Genomic DNA, 16,074 nt, shown 5'->3' with positions numbered 1-16,074 from the left:
ATACGGAAGCCTTGACAATGCACCACTCCCAGACAAACAATTTTGTAGATCCTATTTTCTATCTTTTCCATGGACATGTACACTATAAATAACATGAATTTGACAATGTGAAATTGTGATAGAAATCTTCATGTGATACTGTGATGCTTTTTCTAATTGGACCCACAAACATGTAACCCCGTGCACACAAATTGACAATGCAGGCTGGAATGCATTACTTTACGTACAAAAGTGGGAACCAGGAAGAAAATTGGGAAAAAGTTCCACCAGACCTATCATTCGAAGTATCTGGAGTGAATTGCTTTATGTAAAAAAGAACAAGGAAGAAAATTGGGAAAAAAAATTCCATTCAGATCATTTGTTTTTAATGTTATTTGTTCATTCTAGCTGTAACAACTAAGAAGGTTGATGTTCTCTCCAAAAGTCTTCATAGGCTAAATAATTTGGATATATTTGAGAGGGCTGTTCTCTAAAAGTTTTCATAGACTAAATAATTTGATATATTTGAGAGGGCTGAGCTAAAGAGAATTTATTAATTTATTTGGTATTTTTTATGGAGTGAGTAATTTTTTCTTTAGTATGAAAATCTATTATAATTTAGCTGTCAAACTAGCAAAGAGGACAGTAATTACTAGCTAATCACAGTTTATTTAAGGAAAACCACGCTACTTAAAACTATCTATTATAATTTAGTTGTCAAACTAGTAAAGAGGACAGTAATTATTAGCTAATCACAGTTTATTTAAGGAAAACCACGCTACCTAGAACTACCCGCTTGTGGTCTGTAAAGGGACAGGTTTTCATTCCTACCAAATGCCTCTAGGTCTTGAGCAGTTACCCTGTTTCTTACATCCTAAGAAACTAGCTCTTAGCAGGACATAATCATACAGTAAGTAACACATATCCGTTATAATTACACTGGCAAAATTAAATTGTTTTATTTTCAATTTCAATGGAGTTATATGATGTACACAACTTTAATATGGTAAACTTAAAAATAATGGATTTTGATATATCAAGAGATTGATTGGAAAAAGAGTTTGTCCGAGAGTTCTGAAGTTAATGTACTGAGTAATGTGTAAAGACAAGTAACTTTAGTAATATCTTTTTTATGAATGGTTAGGTTGATATAGTCTTTGTTGAATTAGTGTTTTCTTTGGTTTCAAAAGATAGTTTAACTATTTCTGATGGGTGCAAGTTTTGGAGAGATTATTTAAAGGACAAGTAATTTTAATAATATTTTTTTCTTAATAAATGGTCACTTTGATGTAGTCTCTGTTGAATTAATGTGTTTTTTGGGTTTTAGAAGATGATTTAACTAAGTAATTTTAACAATATTTTTTTTAATGAATGGTCACTTTGATGTAGTTTTTGTTGAATTAATGTATTTTTGGGTTTTGGAAGATAATTTAACTATTTCTGATAAAAGCAAGTTTCAAAAAATTATTTAACTATATAGTTTTATTCTTCAACTATAAAGAAAAGTTAAAATATCATTTATATATTTAAAAATTATATAATTTACAAGTGTTTTTTCTTTTATGAATAAATAAATTACAAATATATTTTTTTTAATACAATTTATAGAAATGGATATACTATTTATGATTGAAATTTTTTATGGCTAATTAAATTACAACTTCATTAATACAGTGTATATACTATATTTTGGATTTGAAAAAAACCTCTTTAAAAAAGACACTTTGAAACAGTAAACCCATTACATATTTACATAAAAGGGTTTTGAATACATTGAAACCATCGTCTCCTTTTACTATAGGAAAGGTCAAGAAAATCACTTTTGTCATGTACAGAATCCTATACTAGTTGAAATTGTGCCTTTAGTGTAGTGAGGGTCAAGAAAATCGTTTTTGTCATCCTCAGAGTCATATACTATTTGCTGAAATTTTGTCTGACTTCGAATGGATCAGTAGCTTATGGTGTCTTCTCGCAGACTTTTCCCACTGCCTCTTGAGAATTTGGTGAGTTTTGTAGTTCATAGTTATGAGCTGATTTACATAATTATGCTTCCTGGGCTTTACTCTTCATGATATTCTTTTAATGCCACTGTCCTTGCTTTAGAACAAACCAAATGGCTAGTTCTAGTACTGTTCAAGGCTTAGATTCAGCAATAGATGCAATCAGATCCGAAAAGCCTTCATTGGAAACATTATCATTCTATCAACTTCGAGATTCAGATATATCGTGCTTTAGAGACACTGAAAAATCTCTGAACATCAACATTCCAGAGCTTAGAAAGAATGATGATTCATTTCTGAACATTCTTCAAGTTCTAAACGAGAACGAAACATTGAAATCCTTGGATTTCAACAGAGTAAGATGGAGCATTCATGAAGTAAAAGAGCTATGCAATGTTGTCAAGAGAAGTTCATCACTGAAAAGATTGTCTTTTCAGCAAAGCTATCTTAGCTCTGATGGGGTTAAAATGCTGGCTGATATGTTGAGGAAAAACAGTGTTGTTAAGGAGCTGAGTTTCTCCGAATCTGCTATCGGACAGACAGGGGCATGGGCCATTGCTTCGGCTCTGAAAATCAACGAATGCTTGGAGGAGTTGCAGATTTGGGTAGACTCAATTGGATCGAAAGGAGCAGAAGAATTGGCCAAGATGATTGAAGTAAATTCAAGTCTCAGGCGTCTGATATTACTGGATATGCAGTCAATCGCAGCTTATCCTCTGGTTTCTGCTACACTGGGGAGGAATAGGAATTTAGAGCTTCAAGTGTGGAACCGAGAAAGCAAAGAAAAGAATGCCAAGGTTGTGGAGCTGATCCCTTCCGATAAAGTCCTGAGGATTTACAGAATTGATACTTCTGGGTCTTACAGAATAGCATGCGCCCTGGCTCGTAATAATACCATAGAAAATATGGATATAAGTGGCAATCATATCAATTCCAAATGTGCTCAAGAGTTCAAGAGAGTCCTTCAGGAAAACAGAACTCTGAAACATCTGAATATGTCAAACACTGGCATGAATGATAAGGGTGTTTCCTACATTGCAGCTGCTCTTTTTTCGAACCATACCCTGCAATCCTTGCAGCTTGAAAGAAATCCAATGGGAGGAGAAGGAATTGATCATTTGCTTTGCCCTCTAAGTAGGTTCAAACCAGGCCAGCCTCAAGCAAATACTTCTCTAAAATTTTTGTCCATTGGCGGACCTCAGACTAAAATGGGTAGTTCTGGTGTAAGTGCATTGGTGCAGATGATCTCCACAAACCAGAGTTTGCTAAAATTCGCTATAAATGATGACCGTAGCATGGGTGCAGCTGATTTCATCAAAATTCTTGTAGCTCTTCAAAGAAATGCAGCTTTGAAGTCCCTGTCTTTGAAGGGATGTAAAGGAGTTGCAGGAGATGCAGTACTTGAAGCAATTATGGATACATTGCAGGTGAATCCCTGGCTTGAAGAGATTGATCTGAATGGAACTCCGCTTCAAGCCTCCGGTAAAACTGATCGTGTTCACCAACGGCTTGGACAAAATGCCAATGCCGAACCACAGATTGATTTTCTCGAAGACATGCCTATGACAGTGCCCAAATCTGCTAGAGTTTTCCTCTGTGGACAAGAATTTGCAGGCAAGATTTATGACTTTTCCTATTCACCCTTAATCAATTTCTCATTATACACAAAGGTAAAGGCAACGATCCAATCTACTATATATTGTTGAAATATTCAGTGAGGAGAATGATATTATATTTATATATAATACTTGAATACACATATAGATAGATAGATCGATCATGCAACGGCCACGAGGAAGATTATTTATTATTTGGAATCAAATAAAATATGACCTAACAAGTGGTTTAAGCTTTTCAAAATTCTTAAGAGAAAAATATACAACTTCTGAGATTAGATTACTTATCCTTGTTTTGAATGTTCCTAGGGATTCCATGATAAATTGGACAACCAAGATTGATTTTTCTAATTCAAATGACCAATATCTGCAATTTTGGCTGCAGGTAAAACAACCCTATGTAGTTCCATATTGCAAAGTTTTGCTCGAGCCAAGATTCCATCAGTAGACCAAATAAAAACTCTTGTGAACCCAGTTGAACCCATCACAAGAACTCAGGGTATCAAAATCAAGGTCCTAGAAGATGATGATACTAGAATCTCAATTTGGGACCTTGCGGGTCAGCATGAGTTCCATGCTTTTCATGATCTCATGTTCCCTGGTCCTGGGAGCCCATCTTTCTTTCTCATAATTTGCAGCCTGTTTAGAAAACCAGACAACAGACAACCCAAAAAGCTTCAAGAACTTGAAGAAGATATAGTATATTGGCTAAGATTTATTGTTTCCAATTCCAGAAGAGCAGAATCCTTTCTCACTCATGTCACAGTTGTTTTCACTCATATTGATAAAACTTCTGAAAGTTCAGAATTGTACTTATCAGCTGTCCAATGCGTTTACAGGCTTAGGGATCGTTTCACTGGCTTTGTTGAATTATCCCCAACCGTATATACAGTGGATGCAAGGTCATCTGGTTCAGTGAATAAGGTTGCTCATCATGTGCAGCAAACAGCCAAAACAATTTTAGAAAGGGTTCCCAAAATTTACCGAGTATGCGATGACTTAAGAGTGTTGTTGTTCAATTGGAAATCTGAGCATTCCAACAAGCCAGTTATGAGATGGGAAGAGTTTGCTCAACTGTGTGAAACGAAGATTCCAGCACTGAGAATACAGTCTCGCTATGATGACCCCACAAAGGTTGAAGAGAGGCGAAGAGCCATAGCATGCTCTTTGCATAAAGCTGGAGAAATCATCTATTTTCAAGAGCTTGATTTCATCATAGTGAACTGTGAGTGGTTTTGTGAGGAAGTCCTTGGACGTCTAGTAAGACTGAACAACAAAAGTCAATCTACTTTGGATCGACAGCAAAGGGGCTTTACAACTAGAAAAGAGTTGGAGGTGATTTTAAGAGAATCTTTACAGGGTTCAGTACCCGGATTTGGTCCCAGAATTTTTGAGAATGTGCACCCAAGTGACCTTGTGAGCATGATGTTGAAACTAGAACTCTGTTATGAACAAGATCCTGGCAATCACAATTCGAAGCTTTTCATACCTGCAATACTGGAGGAAGGTCGGTACAAGCCACAAACATGGCAGCTAGGTGGATCGGGCTACATCTACACTGGCCGCCATTTTGAGTGCGATGATTCAAATCACACTTTCCTCACTCCTGGATTCTTCCCAAGGTTGCAGGTATGACCCTTTGATTTTAATCTTTAAAAATACAGAAAGAAAATAATCAAACTTGAGTCTCTTTTATCTTTGAGAAGAATAGGAGACACAGTGATTTATTCTAGATATCGGAGATCTCATGTCCTGTTTACTGCTCAACCTCGGATAGAGTTGAAGCTTGATATCATATTCCCTGGGGTGCAAGGCATAGTATCTTAGATTCACTCACTTATCCCTTTAAGGAAAACTGATTCAGGATTGTAAGAAAGAGCTTCTACTTGAAGATTGTGAGCCATTACGTAATCACTCCCCCATGTCTGTCTATCTATCTATCTCCCCAAGGAAATTCCTTACTATTACATGCAAATGGGGATACAGTGCTTATGTCTCCAACGCATCCCTTTGTTCATGGAAGGCAGGGAACACAGGGAATGCATCACGGAACAAAATGAATGCTTCCATATGGTTCGCTCTACATATCCAACAATGCTTCAATGACCAGTTTGGAATCTCTCTGGATAATCAGCTCTCAGGTCTCTCTTTGTAAAGCAATATTTAAGCCTCTTAGAACTGTCCTGAATTCTGCTCCATCATCGGGAGTACATTCCAGGCCTTCCATATTTGAAATAGAAAAACTATTGGAGAAATTTCATAGATGGCTATCCAATAACCAGGGATTTTCCTTTATTTCCCCGTGAGAATGAAATCTCTAGAAATCCAACAGGATATCATCTGGATCAGATTCTATTAACGAAGGTTTGGAATGAACCATAAAATTCCTTCTATGGAATGAAGAAAACAGAACCAAACATATACTGTTTTCCACCAGTTATGGCTTGTCCACACTCTCCACCCTTCTTTTAATGCACTTCAATGAAACTTATCAACTAGTTACTAGCCCACAATCGGTTCTTCTCCAGTCTCTGGATCTCATCTTTGAAAATTTGTCTTGTGTCTGGTTTATCCAAATTGACTTTACAACAAATATTGGTAGGGAGTAAAAGACCACTTTTCACACTTTTCGCCTTTAAGTGTGAAAGGATAGTCATTTAATTTTTCACAACCGACCAAAAATGATTAGGATTTCTCTCTATGCAAAAAGGTTTTAGGATACAAATGCAACTCTATGGTTGCCATGAGCCAAACCTCCCTAGTGAACCAACAGAAACTAAGTAAATGACTCAAATCCTGGAATTTACATCTTTACATTGATTACACCTCAAAGAACCATGGAACCCACAGGGAAACAAATTGTCAGTCTGGAAAGCTTCTGATGCAGCAAAACTCGCAGAAAACAGGCCTCACTAGGAGAGATTTAGAGAGATGATAATTGATCTGGCAGTTTGTGATCAATATTGGCGTCCAACAGCTGGGATTGCTGAAAATTCAAGCCCCAAGGAATGTTGTATTCATCACAACTGGAATGTATTCTCCAAACCAACTTGTCAGTGGCTGGAGAGACCAGAATATAGAAATAGTAGAGGATGGTTAGAAGATTTATAGAAGAACGGTGCAAACTCACATTCAAGAAATTCAAGTAAGAAACCTTTTTCTATTTGCAGTCAGTACCATCATTACATGTAGATGCATAATGGGAAACTCCTTCCCTATAAATGACACCAAAATACCATCAAGTTGTCCAGACTCCGTATCTCCATTACAGTATATTGCCCAGAGTAGATATGAACATATCTCAAGCCTCAAAGTAGTTGACCAGGCATGAATATCCATCGGTAGCTCAGCTTACATAATCACTACTGCCCTCGAGACATAATGTCCAAATGGTAGGTGCTTTGGTTATAGGATACCACAATAGTGTTGTTGTTGCTACCAAGCATGGAATTTGAAACTTGCCTTAGGCAATTTCTTCACTTTGGCATCAGAACGCAAGATTATATCCCAAGTTGCCCCTACCTACCATCCATTTTTTCTTACCTCTGATTTTGCTGTTCTGCTACCTTACTGTGCCGGTTCCACAGAAGAGTGCCCATCATTGAAGAATGAGTGGAGTGAGATACAAGGAACAGTATCAAATTCCCTGTTATTGTTTATGAAACTGGATATCGTTCCTAACAATTAAGTCCTTTCGATATATTTGATATCTATATCTAATAATTTGATCTGCACCTTATCTCATTTTCATGCCCACCTTTTTTATCTGTCACAGGTGCACCTCTACAACAAAATCTTGGGGTCAGGTAACAGACAGAGTGCCACTTACAAACTTGAGAAGAACCTCATCTCAATAGTCATCAATGGCATTGACATCCGAGTTGAACTCGGAGGCGAAATGGGCTACTATATCGATATACTGGCTTGCTCATCACAAGACCTCAATGAAACTCTTAAAGTTCTGAACCAGGTTGTTGTTGAAAGCATTCTAAGACTCTGTGCGTCATATGCAGGTTGCCAAGGGGTACTATTAGTTCAAGGTATTTTAAGGCCACAATGTGTGCAGGACCTCCTACCACCGAGGTACAGGAAGGGCCAATTTGTTCTGGTGGAGTATCTGAAGCAAGAGCTACTCTCAGTTGCGGCAGACATCATATATAACTATCAGCATACCTGGAGTGTTGTTGCTGAAGGAAGGTCTATCATCTTAGGGGCCGGATTCGACTACGCAAGGGACCTGCTTGGAGAGGAAGAATTCAGGGATGTATTGCAAAGACGATATCACGATCTTTACAGGCTTGTTGTTGAGCTGGATGTGCCATCAGCTAACGACATCCCCGATTCTCAAGGTGCTCGGAATGATGATGATGAAGAAGAAAATGAAGATGGGTCTGTGTCTCCTACCATTGCTGGGATAGCAAAGGGGGTTGAGAAGGTATTGGAGAGACTTAAGATTATTGAGAGGGACCTCCAGGACATCAAGCAAGAAATTCAAGGACTGAGGTATTATGAGCACAATCTTCTGATGGAACTCCACAGAAAATTGAACAATTTGATCAACTTCTCAGTCCAACTGGAAGAGAGAAAAGTCCCACACATGTTTTATTTTGTCAGAGCGGACAGCGGCTTTGCAAAAAGGTTGGTGACAGACATTGTTTCTGGCATGAATGCACTGCAATTACATCTGTTATGTGAATACAGGCGCGAATTACATGTTGTTGATGGCCAACTTGGGTGCAGTCTAATGAAAGTCGACAACAGAACAGTGCAGAGCATCCTTCCATATGTTACCGGGTTAATGAAAATGCTGACCTTTGCCCTGAAAGTGGGTGCCCATGCTGTCGCAGGGATGGGTGAAATGATCCCTGATCTGAGCAGGGAAGTTGCCAAGTTAGCAGAATCTTCGTTCTTATATGGAGCAGGAGCTGCAGCAATCCATGATATTGGGGAGACCACTAGTAGAGCCTTAACAGTTAGATCTCGAGATGTGAATTATAGGTCTCGATATGTGAATTATAGGCCTCTGGATGTGACTCAATTCAGAGCAGCCCAACAGTGGTTGGTGGACTTTTTGAAAAGCCAGAGGTGCCTCAATGGAAAGGCTATTGCAGAGAAGTTTGGATTATGGAGGGTGAGATACACTGATGATGGTCAGATTGCTTGGGTTTGCCATCGACACAAGGACTATGGAATCCGGATCAATGAAGTCATAGAACTCCCTATTGATTAAAAGCCAAGTTTGCTCAGATCTCTTATGTATTGTGATTCAGGAACTGAAATTGCTTTGCTTCACGTGGCAAAATGCATTGACAATGTAGATGACCGAGTCCTCGAATATTTTTCTGCAATTTTCATGTGGGATTGTTCACTTGTAGCAGGCATACGACAATTTCAACTACTGTAAAGCTTGGTGTTTTCTTATAGCCAGTCAAGAAATTTTCAACAACTGTAAAGCTTGGTCCTGGTATTTTCTTATAGCCAATCAAGACATTTTCAACTCTGCATGTGTTTTGTTGTCGTTGGTCCAATTCTTAAGGGCTCCAATCATGTACAAAGTGAATTGATAGCCCCCCAGCTTAGAGGCAAGTGCCAGACCACTGAGCATGTTCCAAAGAATGACCAGTATTTTTGTGATGCTTCAGTTACTCTCGTACTGATGAGTATGTCGAATAATAATTTCTTCCAAAATTAAGAACTTGAGTTTAGCCTTTTGCCTCTGGATTTAGTTACTTTCGCAATAAAGTTAATTCAACGAATACTTATGTACTGCAAATTGTGTAAATTTTAGAATACAAATATTTATGTATTGCAAATTGTGTAAATTTTAAAATACTTTGATCCATTAATTTATTGGATTTTTTAAGATTTTTATATAATTTTTAATATTTTTTTATCATTTTTTTCTTTAGCTTAGTCCTATCATGTCACTGTAAATTAGCAGAAAATTTGATTGCAGTTGTTACTTTTTTTTTAATAAATTTCAAGCATCATTTTATAATTTTTCAAAAAAATACACTTACAGCAGAAAAATTTGATTGCAGTTGTTACTTTTTTTTTAATAAATTTCAATCATCATTTTATAATTTTTCAAAAAAATACACTTACAACATATACTTGCCTCGTAATAGTAATTCATAATTTTTTAGATTATACTAAGTGTAATAGCTTAGATTTGAAGTAATATTATATTATGTCTTATAATAATAATTCATAATTTTTTTATAAATTTAGTAGTTAAAATTAGAAATAAGTTATAGTAAAAAATCCATTTTTTTATTAATTAATTTTTTATGAAATTAAATGTTATTTATATATATTAATGATTTAAGTTATTTTAAAATAATTCAATTTTTCAATTTTTCTATTAATTAAATAAAACTATTTTGTACAAAATTCTTATCAAATTTGAAAATAAATTCCAATAAAAAAGGTTAAGTTGTACTTTAAGAAAATACACCAAATCAACCTAAAATTAATTTTCTTAAAACATAATTTTTCCATTATAATTATTATTTTTATTAAGAAAATTAAAATTAATATCAAATTTTAAATCTTATATGTAATTTCACTACAACAAAAGTCATCTAGTAAACTTTAATGTGCCACTTTTTCCAACATGAATTTTTCCACTACAATTATTATTTTTATTATTATTCTAGAAAAAAATTGACATATGTCAAGTGATAATCTATCCATAATAAGTGGATTTAGTTACTTTCTCCATAAAGTTAATTCAACATATTCATTTATTGCAAATTGTGTACATTTTAGAATAATTTTCTCCATTAATTCATTGAATTTTTAAAAATGTTTATATAATTTTTAATAATTTTCATTATTTTTTCCTTTAGCTTAAACATCCAAGAGATGGTTTTTCTATTAGTCCTATCATGTCACTGAACCAGCAACAAATTTGTTAGTAATTGTTACCCTTTTTAAATAAATTTCAGACTTCATTTTATAATTCTTCAAAAAAATGCACCTACAACAGATAGTATGTCTCGTAATAGTAATTCATAAATTTTTAGATTATAGTAAGTCTAATAGCTACAACTAGAAGTAATATTATATTATGTCAAATAATAATAATTCATAAATTTATATTTTTAATTTATGGTAAGTTTAATAGTTAAGATTAGAAATAAGTTATTAGTGAAAAACTCAAATTTTTTATTAATTATTTTTTAGATGAAATTAATCATCTTAATCATATTTTTTTTTCTCTAAATTTTAGTTATTTAAGTTATTTCATAATGTTCAAAATTTTCATTAATTAACTAAAACTATTTTTGGACAAAAATCCTATTAAATTTGAAGTTAAATTCCAATAGAAAAGAAGTTATGTTGTTCTTCAATAATATAATCTAAATCAACTTAAAACTATTTTTCTTAAAACATAAATTTTCCATTATAATTATTATTTTTATTAAGAAAATTAAAATTGACATCAAATTTTAAATCTTATACATGCTCTCACTATAACAACAACTATCTAGTGAACTTTAATGTGCTATTTTTTCCGATATAAGTTTTCTCACTACCATTACTATTTTTATTAATATACTAGAGAAAAACATCATATGTCTAGTGATAATCTATCAATAATCTCTCTTTCATTCTTTGTACAAGTTTTAGTTATTGTATTATTTTTTTGGTAAGTTTGATCAGACTACATCTTCATCATGTTCAATATATCACCTAGATCATGTTCAATATATCACCCAGATAAGAGCGGGGAATTGCACTGGTGAATTGCTATCTATCCAAAACCCGTGAACAATTGTTATATACATCTCATGATAATGGATTCACTTAGTACTCCGAAATATTAGATTCACAAAACTCTATAACAAGTCATTTGTTCTCTGTATAGATTCATTATTTAACTATTATACTACTTTTATTAAACTATTATATCACTTTTATTAATATTTTAAAATCGGAAAAAATATTTTTATTAATATTTTAAAATTGAATAAATTAATGATAAAGTTTATTATCAATAATCACCTTTTTATTTTATGTACATGTTTTAGATTAAGCTAAAAAAAAAATGAAAAATGAAAAAGTAAAACTGTTTTGGTGTTTTTAGAATTATTTTTCTTCTACCGTGTTGAAATAATATTTTTCACCATTATTAAACTTGCGGTAATAGTTTCAACTTCTTCATAAAGTGTTATTTTCCTCTCATGCTATTTAATCTAATTTACCTTTTTTATTGGACCAACTAGTTATTTTTAAAATTCTCTCGTACTTGTTTCTGCATATAGATCTAAGATTATTCATATTTTCTCGTTTATTTTTCTCTTGACAGTAATCAAATTTAAAAATGTTCTAATGTAAGCGTTAATAAAAACTTAAGATTTAGCATGGATGATGCAAAGAAGGTGATGGGATATAAAGCAGGAAGGAACGTGTGGATGGATTAGTGTGAGCATATGTTTTTTTATATATAAAAATAAATAAATAAAAAATATTACGAAATTTGATTTTTGGGGTAAGGAAAAAATAAAATAAAAGTTGAGGATGAACATTTAGTTGATATTAACTGAGAATGTGGCAAAGTTAAAAGAGAGTGAGAATCAATAGAAGATAATTGACTTAGTGGGCACATATATTGATGCAATGATGATCACACATATTAATGTATCAAAATAACATTACAATGGAATCTAAATAATTAGCAAATGAAGGGAAACTGACAATGTAAACTTAAAGAGCTAGGTCAAAGTCTAAAGAGTCAAGCATATATTAGAATATAAATTAGGAATGGAGAGCCAATTAGATTATCAGAAATAGCTAAATCATAATATTGAGCATTAGATTCCTTGCCAAAGTCTAACTAGAGATTTGAGTTTTCTTTGTTATATTTTGTAAACAACGAATGTTATTAATTAATAAATAATATGATTACAATAGTGCCCAATTTTATGGATTTTATTACATGCATGTCTATTTGTGCTAGTCAATCCTATCTTTTTTCTTTTTAATTGTTTACCTTGTAGGTCATTGCATAAGAGTGCAAAATTGGGAAAATCACCTCTTGGTTTCATCATATACTATGAAGAGAAAGGTTGAATTCCTAAGGGAGAGAGAGAAATTTTTTAAGAGAAGAAATGTCACAAAGAGGTTGCAAAATAATATTAGGATTATAATTACATACACTAAGAAGAAGGGTATGAGAATGAGAAAGTATATAGAAAATAAGAGTAGTAGAAATGGGTAACTTGCAACCACGAGAAGATGAAGAAGATGCAATACAAGAGTGATATGAACAAAACTAAGGAATACATGAGCTAAGAAGAAGGATATTACAAGGGAAAGTAGATAATAAATGAGAGAAATCAAAATGCCTAAATCATAATGACAAGAAGAGAGGAGGATGAAGTAGAAGGAGATGTTGTAGGATAAGTTGGAAAGTTCCAAAAAACATAGAATTAATGGATATAAATGATGGAGGAATCTTAAAAATAGAGGAATTAAAATACTAGATTAGAAAAATAGAAAGTTAGATCAATTTTGAGAGGATGGAAAACCTTTAAAGGACAAAATTTTTGAAGAAAAGTTGAAAGGTCACATTGTTGGGCTCCCATTTTGTCACCTTTTTTCAAATGACTCATTTGACATTTTATCACCGATCACCTATGTTCATGACCACATATTTCCCATGTTATTATGCATTCCTAACCCTTTGAACCCAAAAACTTTTTGACATGCACATCAAGATAAAAATTGCTTATTTTCATTAATTCCTAAGTCTCTAATGAATTAAATTAGTTTCAAGTAAATTTTGCTAACGACAAATTGTTTTGCCTAATTTTGTTATTGTAGCTTGCATGTAGTTCTATAACCAACCTCCAAGGTTGGCATATTTGCACCCTTATAGAAGAAATTCCACGACATGGATTTTGAAAGTTAAGATGTCAAAATGATTCTATCTTATTCAGATGCACCCAGGTTTCATGTGTGAAGCTCCACCTTCAAAACAACATTATAGATTAAATTTTCTAGAAAGACAACTTCAAGCACAACTTTCGAGGCAATGATAACAAATCTAAAAAATTTGAAAAATAGATTTTGTTCCCATTATGGAAAATTGAGTAAAATTTGGTATTTTTTTCCCAAATACAGAATAGTTTATGAGATATATTTGGTTCTTTGATGTCAATATGCCCAAAATGCATAGGTACATCTACATTTTCAAACACTGCCTATATTTGAGGAAAACACTAGATCAAATATCTAATTAGTAAATGAATTTCACTTATTTTCAAAGTATACAAATGATTTGTTAAAGTTTATGTGTATTTTGGGGAGAAAATGACCCAATTTGTCTTGGGTGTTATAATTTGCTAACTTATTTATATTTCACAACAAAACAAATCTAATATTGGGGATTGGTTCTCATCCACCCTAATGCTCCTTTTATACAAATATTCAAATGTAGAACAAAGCAAGGGGGTTTCTCATTCATTGCGTAACAATATTGGGAAGAAATAGTTGACTAGGAGATTCATTTAAGGCAACATGCTTGTGTGTTTCCTTCTTGTAAACATAGTTGATTTCTTTATTAATGGATGTTGCATGTTCCTAAACCTAGATGCATCACTTTAGCCCGATCTGAGTAGATTTGGAAGTGTTAGTGAGGTTGGGAAGGGCTCCTCAATCCTGGGTAACATTTGGATCTTTCTTTTGTTAGATTGCAAATGTGTTTAATCTTTGTTCAATTTACATTTAGATTATATTTTTTTAATATTTGTCTAAGTACGTTGGTTTTCTAATCTTGAAGAGTTTCATTTTCAGATTGTTTTGATTATCTCTCATGCTTTTTCATGCTTTGATTCAAGATCCACTATAGGAAAAGGGTATTGAAGGATCAAGACAATAGGAAGCTACTCTTGCAACAAAGCCTTTATATTAGTAGTTGTCCTCTAACTTAGAGATGAATTCCACATTGTTAATTTCCAACATTTGGTTTTAAGAAACTAAGCACCACGACAAGAATACTTTGCTCCTTCAAATCCAACCTGGTATTGAGTTCATTAACATTGTCTTACAAGAGTGGAAGATTGCATTCTGGAGTTATATTGTGGGATTTAACAAGAAAAACATTTCAAATATTAGGTTGATAAACTCAACGGGGACATTTTCCTTGTTCTTACTTGTGCATGACATGGACTTCACTGACAAAGCAATACCATATCATGTGCGTTCATATTGGGGCACAAAAAATGAGGAAAAGATTAAATAATATATTGAGCATATAATAAGGGGTAAAGGGCTTTAATATTTTATGTAGAAATATGTGTTATAAGCTATCGTTTATACAATACATTGGCCACACGAAGGCAAGAAACAAGTAGGTTGGAGAATTAGAGGTTCAAGAGTATTGTGGGAGTTTTGAGAATGGGAGGGATTTTAGGTCCTTAGTAACCTAATATTCAAACCTATGGCCTTGGTATTGACATGCAATTCATGGTAATGTTAAATTCTTAAAGTAAAAGTGACATTCTCCTTTATCTTTCATTCTCATCCTTTTACTTAAATTTTTAAAATTACCATGAAATGACTCAGGATGTTTGAGAGTTCTTATGACCTCATTAGATTTCATATGGCGAAAGTAGAAATTTAGATCTCACTTAAAATCCAACAAACTTATTAGTTTTTCAGGATTTCAAGATTGGGGGGATTGCAATGTTTCCATTAGATTTTGTCATGTACTAGGGTCCATTAGATTTTGTCATGTACTAGGGTATGGAACTCATATTTAATCAAGTGAACCAAGCCCTCTATCTGCCTTGATGATAGTGACATTGGTTGTCAAACTCCTCTATCATGACCTGCTAGAAATGTACCTTTCATTCAAACGAAATCTTGACGTGACATGCTACGTTTTTCTATCTTATGTTAATGCTTAGAGGGTGATATTAATGACAAAGATCCCAAGATAGGCAATGAATTTGATGATATGTAGGTATTTGTTGTAACATGATTTTTTAGGATGCTAGAGGGCATCCAAAGCCTATTTGTGTATATATTTTCGGTTAGGAGATGGATTTCATTCATTGTTATTTTGGTTATGTGCACCCTTACATGCTATATAAATGAGAACTTTTAATTTGTAGGCCTATAGTTGATGAAGATTATAACTACTAGATGAATGATGTTATATGTTTTAATAAATGTTTTTATCACAAATTGATCATTCTACAAGATTTTGTTGACATATATGCATCAATATCTCTCTCTCTCTCTCTCTCTCTCTCTCTCTCTCTCTCTCTCTCTCTCTCTCTATATATATATATATATATATATATATATATTCACTCCCAAAATCGCTCCCAACCTAGGAGCTTTTGAAAATGTGACTCCTTGCTCCTGCTTCCACTCCCACTTCATGCTTCGACTCTCGCTTCCTTCTTTTTCTCCTGCTGCCAAGCAACCTTGCTCCGGAACAGACATGCAATTATCCTAATTAT

The 16,074-nt window shown here is 33.6% G+C and overlaps 1 protein-coding gene across 2 annotated transcripts; it reads left to right on the top strand.

Annotated features, from left to right (window-relative positions):
• The first annotated feature begins 1,769 nt into the window (after positions 1-1,769).
• LOC149201862 (tornado 1) lies at positions 1,770-9,321 on the top strand. Of its 2 annotated transcripts, XM_089403030.1 has the most exons (4): positions 1,770-1,982; positions 2,083-3,593; positions 3,981-5,224; positions 7,371-9,321. In XM_089403030.1, exons 2-4 carry the CDS (start codon positions 2,093-2,095, stop codon positions 8,823-8,825), a joined length of 4,200 nt encoding a protein of 1,399 aa, XP_089259156.1. In that variant the 5' UTR covers positions 1,770-1,982; positions 2,083-2,092; the 3' UTR covers positions 8,826-9,321. The 2 variants fall into 2 exon arrangements, with proteins under 2 accessions (XP_089259156.1, XP_089259155.1); XM_089403029.1 differs by having other exon boundaries at positions 1,770-3,593.
• Positions 9,322-16,074: the final 6,753 nt, after the last annotated feature.

The sequence above is a fragment of the Pinus tabuliformis genome, chromosome 2_1 (genome assembly GCF_031772625.1).
Source record: "Pinus tabuliformis cultivar Carrire ecotype Pingquan chromosome 2_1, CPIR1, whole genome shotgun sequence".
Classification (NCBI taxonomy): domain Eukaryota; kingdom Viridiplantae; phylum Streptophyta; class Pinopsida; order Pinales; family Pinaceae; genus Pinus; species Pinus tabuliformis.
The sequence above is the reverse complement of the archived record's forward strand: the minus strand, read 5'-3'. Positions and strand labels throughout refer to the sequence as shown.

Excerpts from the sequence above, each read along its gene's own strand:
- LOC149201862 (XM_089403030.1), top strand. The coding sequence starts at position 2,093 with ATGGCTAGTTCTAGTACTGTTCAAGGCTTAGATTCAGCAATAGATGCA. Across the intron at positions 3,594-3,980 it reads CTGTGGACAAGAATTTGCAG|GTAAAACAACCCTATGTAGT; the intron begins GCAAGATTTATG and ends TTTTGGCTGCAG. Across the intron at positions 5,225-7,370 it reads GATTCTTCCCAAGGTTGCAG|GTGCACCTCTACAACAAAAT; the intron begins GTATGACCCTTT and ends TATCTGTCACAG.